General features: G+C 32.5%; 1 protein-coding gene across 1 annotated transcript; it reads right to left on the bottom strand.

Annotated features, from left to right (window-relative positions):
• Positions 1 to 2,325: 2,325 nt before the first annotated feature.
• Positions 2,326 to 7,786, bottom strand: LOC115882106. The gene is made up of 3 exons (XM_030899949.1): positions 7,646 to 7,786; positions 7,447 to 7,577; positions 2,326 to 2,662 (listed from the first exon to the last, which is right to left on the bottom strand). The coding sequence occupies exons 1-3, from the start codon at positions 7,704 to 7,706 to the stop codon at positions 2,414 to 2,416; spliced, it is 441 nt and encodes a 146-aa protein (XP_030755809.1). The 5' UTR covers positions 7,707 to 7,786; the 3' UTR covers positions 2,326 to 2,413.
• Positions 7,787 to 8,049: the final 263 nt, after the last annotated feature.

Below are 8,049 nucleotides of genomic sequence, written 5' to 3'. Positions count from 1 at the left end.
AAATGCATAAAAAGATAAATTTTATAATAGAGGTATTGAAGTTTAAAAACGTCAACATTTGACATTTTCAGTATTTTACCAAAACGTTCCGTATCAAACCGATGTTTTCAGGAACCGCTCTTTACCGTAGTTTACCGGTCTGGTTCGCCTGGTTTTACATCGGAATACAGCCTAAATGACACTCTGAATAGAATGACATATATGTCAACTTTTGACATTTTCGAATATGGTTTATTTGAAATTGCAACATGCGATTCATAACGACAATTTGACTCGAAATACCAAGTGTGTGGTACCAAATTATTCGTAACAAATGCTATTTCCAAATATGCTAATGAGTCGCCCTCGTTCCATTTGAAAAAATTGAGATATGATTAAAAATACGATTTGGACATCTTTTAACCGGCCAGGACAAGACACGAATAATATTCGACGATCAAATATATTTTTCCAAGGCTCCTTGATTAAAAATTAGTGTTTTTAACACAGCCGTGGCACTCTAGATTGAACTAAAATTCATAATAGAGAGTGACATAACTATTCAAAACGTCTAAATTGAATAAATTATAAAAATAAAGACAAAAAAACCGACATAAAAATTTATTTTGAAATGAAAAATTTTGTAGCTGCATTAAAACAAATATAAAAAAGCTTATTTACTTACTATTAGCAAACAACCACCGACATAGTATATCAACAAACTAAACATTTCGTTCACATTAAGAACCCGATCATTCAAATAGCGTAAGTACCGCAGAAGAGATTTATTTATAGTATTTTTCCTGTTTTGCTTGAATTCGGCTGACTCTACCTAAGGTAAAGGTAGATGACTACTTTCACATGGTTGTAGTACCATCAGCGTATCATACTAATGCACATTAGTACGTTGGTAGAGTTAAATTTAAACTAATTAAATAAAAATGTTTCTTAAAATGTATAAAATCGGTTTCAGTAGGTGAATTTTGATTAGTTTCAAATTTAAACTTATACAATAAATACCAAAAACTTAGCCCTTAATTACCTTATTTTTACAACACGGTATCAGTAGACCTCTTGAACAAAAAAATTAGATAGAAACAGTTAGTTTATTTTAAAATCGACGAAATACCAGAATACCATAATACCAGATGTATTAATATCTAATAATTAAGATATTAATAACAGTGAACAAGAAACGATGATTCAGTGGTAGGCTTTGGAAAAAAGTTGCTTTTGACGTAATAGTATAAATGTCACTACCATGACTACTGAATCATCGTATCTTGTTCACTGTTATTAATATCTTAATTATTAGATATTAATACATCTGGTATTATGATATTCTGGTATTTCGTCGATTTTAAAATAAATTAACTGTTTCTATCTTATTTTTTGTTAGAATGGGCATAATCAAGAGGGCTACTGATACCGTGTTGTAAAAATAAGGTAATAAAGGGCTTATTTTTTGGTATTTATTATAATTTTGCTAATAACTTTGTTAAAATTATATATACTATCGCATTTAATTTTTTTGAAAAAACGCGCAATGTTTGTTAAATTGTAAGACAACGCCCCCTAGCGTCTACGCTCAAAAGCTATTATTATTGTTTATCTGGGACCATATAGAGTAAGAAACGCTCTTTTAAACGAGCCCTCGCTTGTTGGATTCCGATAATCCAGTCCGGAGTTATTAAAATTTAAATAAAAACAGATCCAACCTTCCCCCACCACTTTATTTTAGTAGATAGGGGAAAATGGTTCTAACAAAAAATATTAAAAATTTACTGAAGATTATGAAGCTATTACTTATAGTATACCTTATCTAGGCAAAATTGTGTAAAAACTCAATTTTTTTATTTTTTGTTGCAGTTACGCCCCCTAGCGGTTGTTCTACAAACTTGAAAATAATTTCCAGAAATTTCTCATAGCCTCTTTAGTTACAAATATTTTTTTCCGCAGGCCCTACGGCTAATACTTTTCGAGATACAGCCGAGAGCTATTCTTAGTGGGACACCCTGTACAGGGTGCTCCATTATCTTGTGTTTTATGGGGTTTCTCAAGAAGAAGAAGTTTTCTAAAAGAAGAACTACTGAGACTAACGAAAGACACATTGTTGCGAGATTAATAATTTTATTAAGGTTTGAGACGATAGACATAATAGACAAATATTTTTTTAGATTTTGAGTTTGGTGCATAAAAAGGAGTTTTCCAATACGTGAGAGAAAAGAGAGCAGTACGATCAAAAAGAGGACTGTCCTCTGGAATTTGGAATAGAGGACAGGAACCTAACCCTATATTTACTCCATGATTTAACTGAATCAAAATCACACTTTCATATAACTTTATTACATTTTTATATTAGTATTTCTTAAAATAATACATTTTACACATCATTATATGATACAATAATAATTTTATACTAACTAATAATCATTTAAACAAAAATCAACGTAACCTGTCTATTAACAATTGTGTCATAACTATCTATTTCAGTTCTAACACAAATATCAGCTCTAGAATACCCTAAACCGTACAAATCAAATGAAGAATCTCTAACTTCCAACCTTATCCTGTGGCCAAAATGCTTGTTTAATTCGGGAATACATACTTTTGTCCCGTACGGTATACCGAGCTGCTCGTCCATACCCAGTGTGACGTAGTCATTACGTCCGTCTAAATAATCCTAAATCAAACAAAAATATTAAAGTACTCCATAATAATTAAGTTTTATGATCAAGGGAGGCGACATTGCTTTTGACAATTTAATAGTACCGTATGATCGAAAAAAACGGCGTCCAGTTGGCTGGGAAATAACGATCGATGACATTTCAGCGATCTTCATTTCATAGCCATCGCTGACGCCGTTTTTTCTCGATCATACGGTATATTACATATCGAGGAGGGAAGTGTAACTAAATCTCGAGACAATAATGAAAACTTTCCTCCGAGATTTGAAAAAAAATTATTATATATTGTCATTTCCTGTTTTGTTGTTATGGCGCAGAGAGAAACTAATAACCAAAGTGAGAGGGCTTGTGGAATAGGGCATTTCGTAGACAAGTTTATTTTGTCACCGCGCATCCCAGACGCGCATAGCGTTTAGGCGGTCAAAAACAGAAGTTTTCAACTTTGCAAGTTAAACATTTGACAGGATTAATTAGATTGTCAGTAGCTTTTTCTATTTCTTAGTTCTAGAAGGAGATAACTAAAATCTGTTGATAATCGGAGCAAATCGGAGTAATAAATTGTTTTTGACTGAATGTGCCTGTTCTTTTAGCTTGTCAGAAGAGAAGATTATTGTCATTATTGATTATTTCAGATTCCACGATTATTCAGCATTTTTGTAATTTTTGTTTTGTGGTTGAGACCCAGACAAAACGTTTCCTTTAAAGGTAAGTTTTATCTCGGTAATTATTTTAACATACCTAATAGTAATAGTGAGTGCACATAATAATCGTACATTGCTAATTTAATTTTTTTAATTTAAAACATCACATTCTTTTCTGATACCTATGGAGCGACTAGGTATTATACCTGGTATTATTTCCAGTAATACAAATTATTTTCTTCAACTGCTAGGTTCTTGTTATAGAATAGAGACCATCAAAAACATTGAATACCTACGGGATACCGACTGATACACTGTGCGAGCTCCAAACCGTGCTTTCCTGTTTACTCCCAACCAAGTTCCCAAGTAGCATTTTCACGACTTGCGACCACATGTTTACTAAACACAACGTTGGATTAGTTACAAAAAATAGTTAGCTCCGTACCTTAGGTATTAAAATAAATTTAAATGTTTTGCCGACGTTGGACTAATACTACAGCAAAATAGAAGCTTCTGCGACGTCGAATAAACGTTGTCTTGTAACCTTTTTTGCTTAAGTGATCTTTAGGTGATTCGGACAACGTAGTTACAACGTTGGATAATATAGAGTTTTCCGACGTCAGTTTCAGGACCTATTCCAACGTTATGCAAACGTCGTCTGTTTTACTAATTCCAACGTTGTTTAGATTTCCTTATTCTTACGTTGGTAGGACGTAGAGTCACTACCTTTTTGCAACTGTATTGAACCATAACCTTAAATCTTAAATTTTCAATTCATTGTTCTGTTCAGTCAGACAGTTCAGTGCTGTTTTTGTTTTTATAAAAAAAAAACTTAATTAAAATGGGACATAAGAAAGGTACATATAAAACTAAATTTAAATATACATCGACATATATTACCGACACTTCCTCGTTTATTTAGATTATAGAGGGCGGCACAAGCTAGACTCTAGAATGACTAAATTAGGCAATCTTGCGACTAGTATACTACCTGTTAAGGCCGAACTGCGACTTTATTAGTCCAGTATGCGACTACTCGAACTACTCCATCTTAATCTCCAAAACAACAAAGTTAAAGCCGCCATGTTGTTAAATAAGAAAATGTTTCGTTCTTAAAATAGCAATTCCTGCTTTTTGAATACATTAACTTGAAATATTTGACCCTAAAAAATACGCGGAAACAATTTTTTCGAATGCGAATAAATTATTCTCATTTTACTAAAAAAAAAATTCAAGAAAATTTTTAAAACTTCTTTAATTTCAAGGCCCATTAGTATTTTTTAAAGTAGAAACAATACATTTATCAATAAAGTTGTTTGCGTTTAACTTTTTACCTTGGGTAACGAGTTACAGAGTCGGTTAAAGTGTTTCAATAATTATGATCTTCAAACATCCTCCACACTTAAATACTTTTGTTTTGTTTTCCTTCACTGCCATCTGACATATGTCTCTAACTAAATTATAAATATAATATTTTTACTATAATTATCCCAATTTAGGATAAAACGCGACTTAGACGCCATATTAGTTTTGTATTTCTGTGAATTAGGATTTTAAACAACGTTGCAGTTTGTACTAAATTAGGCTTCTAGCCAACGTCGGTATCCAACGTTGTTTCGACCCAAAATTATTCTCCAAGTGCAGACTAGGGTTGGCACGAGGTTGTGCCGACGTTGTGCCCGACGTTTGGTCGCGTGACACAACGTTGTCCCGACGTCCAAATGCTGCTTGAAGTTAGATAAAAAAGATACTGAAAGATTGCAGCCTTGAGTTGGAGTATGGCAAGGAGTCTGGAGTTAAATAAATTATTATGTTCCTACACAGTATTTTATTTATAGGTTTTAATGCTTTAAAGTCTAATAATAAATTTTCGTTGTCAAGAAAATAATCTAAAAAAACTACGAAGATTTCTTATTATAAACTTGAAAGATTAAGATTCGGTTCAAATATACAAATTTGAAATTTTTGGCGCCTGTATATAGGTATGAATGCAACCTACTATATCGATAGTTCGCTCATAGTTCGGGTTAGACGCCAAAGGCCGCGCCACTAACACAGTCTTCAAAAATTAACGTAGATCGGTCTCTCTCACTTTAGTTATTAGTGTTCTCTCTGTTATGGCGCAAACCTTCAACAAACAAACAACTAAGTGACAGTTTTGAATTATTTCTCGTTCGCTTTTTCGAATTTATATAACACAGAACACAGAAAGCTAGAATGTTGTCGGAAAATTCTGATAATGAAGACTACTTTAATATTGGTAATCCGCCAGAACTTACAGAAGATGCAAAAAGAGCAGAAGCCACTTTACTTCCAGAGAAAAGTAGGGGGCGATATGAAATAGCATTGAAAGTATCCGAAAAATGGTGTGCCGAAAGAAATGTTAAGAATATTGCTTCGGAGAGAGTCTTGATGGCATATTTCAGCGACATGGTAAGGCAGAAAAAGCCATCTACTCTTTGGGCTACGTACAGCATGATACGGACAATGCTAGAATTAAGGGAAAAGACTGACATATCAAATTATCACAAACTCGTCGCTTTTTTAAAACGCCAGAATGCAGGTTTTAAGCCAAAGAAGTCTAGCATTTTTACCAGGCTTTTTTTTAAATGTTTCCAAAATCTTCAATTATTATTGTTAATCTTCTTGTTTATTTTTGTTGATGTTAGATAAATATTTAATAAAGATATTAAAAGAATATTTTGCTTAATTAAATGAGGCGAGAAATAAGAAAAACCGAGTGAGGGAAATGGGCGAGGGAAACGAAAGAGGAAAGAAATGTAGATAATTTGACACTTTCAAATTTTTTAAGTCAGTAATGTCAGTATTATATACCGGGTGCGTCTTAAAAGTGGCTCACCCCTATAACATTTTTATTTTTTCAGATAAAACAACGATTTGGTATATCCAAAAAAACCTTTGTGGGTATTTCGCCACTGCAACAAATAATAGTAATAATTAGTGGCGAAATACCCATAAAGGATTTTGGATAGATGAATCCGCCACATAGGTATAGACATTTTTGATATTTGGTATGTTAGTATATGACATAAATTGGGATTTATTGACGTATTCAATCGCTTTCGGTCACTTCGGTTTCACCGGAAATGATTACAACTTTTGATTTTTTAAATGGCACCCTCGGTAATATTTTACTTTATTCGATAGAAAATGACAATCTGAATCGAATGACAGACATGGTATTTTGAGTCAAATTGTCGTTATGAACCGCATGTTACAATTTCAAATAAACCACATGCCAAAAATGTCAAAGTTGACATGATATGTCATTCGATCCAGAGTGTCATTTTGTATTGAATAAAGTAAAAAAAACCGAGGGTGCCATTTAAAATTTAAAGTTTGTAGTCATTTCCGGTGAAACCGGAAGTGACCGAAAATAATTGAATACGTCAATCAATCCCAATTTATGTCATGTACTAACATACCAAATATCGTTGTTTTAACTGAAAAAATAAAAAAGTTATAGGGGTGAGCCACTTTTGAGACGCACCCGGTATGTGGTTGTAAATAAAAAAACTTAAATCAAAATTAGTTATAAAATTCCTGTTAAAAAACTGGACCACCTATATAATTGACTGTTGTTGTCTTTAAAAAGAACAATGCTAGAAAATGGCATCGGTTGCTAATTATATCTAAATTATTGAACTTTTTTAATATTTTTTTATCATAGTTATTCAATTATTGTCTATTTGCAACAGTTTAGCTGATTTTTTTTTACCTAAAACTGGGTTACAATTTATTTTCTTTTCTTTAAGTTTAAACACAAAAAAAAATATAAAAATATACCGTATGATTGAAAAGGAAACGGCGTCAAAGACGGCTGGGGAATGACAATCGATGATAATTTTGGCAAGGTCGATCTCTAGGAAGACGTCATTTATAAAAAGTTGACATAAAACTTGAAAAAATTACCATCAATTACAGAAAAATTAAAGATAGAACGTTTCCAGACACACAAATCTATTTCTAAAAAATTCTTACGGCCAACTGGCAGTAAGCTCCATTAAAGGGCTTGACCCCGCCAAAATTATTATCGATTGTCATTCCTCAGCCGTCTTTGACGCCGTTTTTATTCGATCATATAGTATAATTTATGTATATTAGTGGATCTGCTTTACCTGTAATGTTCTTAGTTTCCTTCCTTTCTTATCTTGAAAACCAAACTCGTTATCTTGGTTGGTATAATCCGGATAATACGCTGTCAAAGTGACATTTTTAAACGTTTTTCCTCTACAATTGAAATCCAGATCTAAAAAAAGTTGTTTAAGTTAATAAATAAAAATATATATTGTAAAAAATAAAAATATGTGTGGTTACCGTTGTCGAAAAGTGCATTTGTTCTTATTATGAATAATAAAAATAATATAACGCGATACATTATTATAGCGAAACTATTGTGTAAAGATAATATTATTTGAACTTGGTTAACGATTAAAAAATTGTTGCAATAAGTGCGATGGTAAGCGTAATGATGCGTTGAGTAGTTGCATAGATGCCGTGTCATCTATAAAATTGTTCAACATAAATTATTATGTACAGGGCGTCCCAATAAGAATAGCTCTCGGCTGTATGTCGGAAAGCATTAGTCGTAGGGCTTGCGGAAAAAATATGAGAAATGGCTGAAAATTATTTTGAAGTTTGTAGAACGACCGCTAGAGGGCGTAACTGCAATGGAAAATTTTTTTTGCCTAGATACGATGTACTATAAATAATAGCTTCAT

The sequence above is a fragment of the Sitophilus oryzae genome, unplaced genomic scaffold (genome assembly GCF_002938485.1).
Source record: "Sitophilus oryzae breed Bouriz unplaced genomic scaffold, Soryzae_2.0 scaffold_1750_pilon_pilon, whole genome shotgun sequence".
Lineage (NCBI taxonomy): Eukaryota > Metazoa > Arthropoda > Insecta > Coleoptera > Curculionidae > Sitophilus > Sitophilus oryzae.
This window is presented reverse-complemented; position numbering and strand designations above follow the sequence as displayed.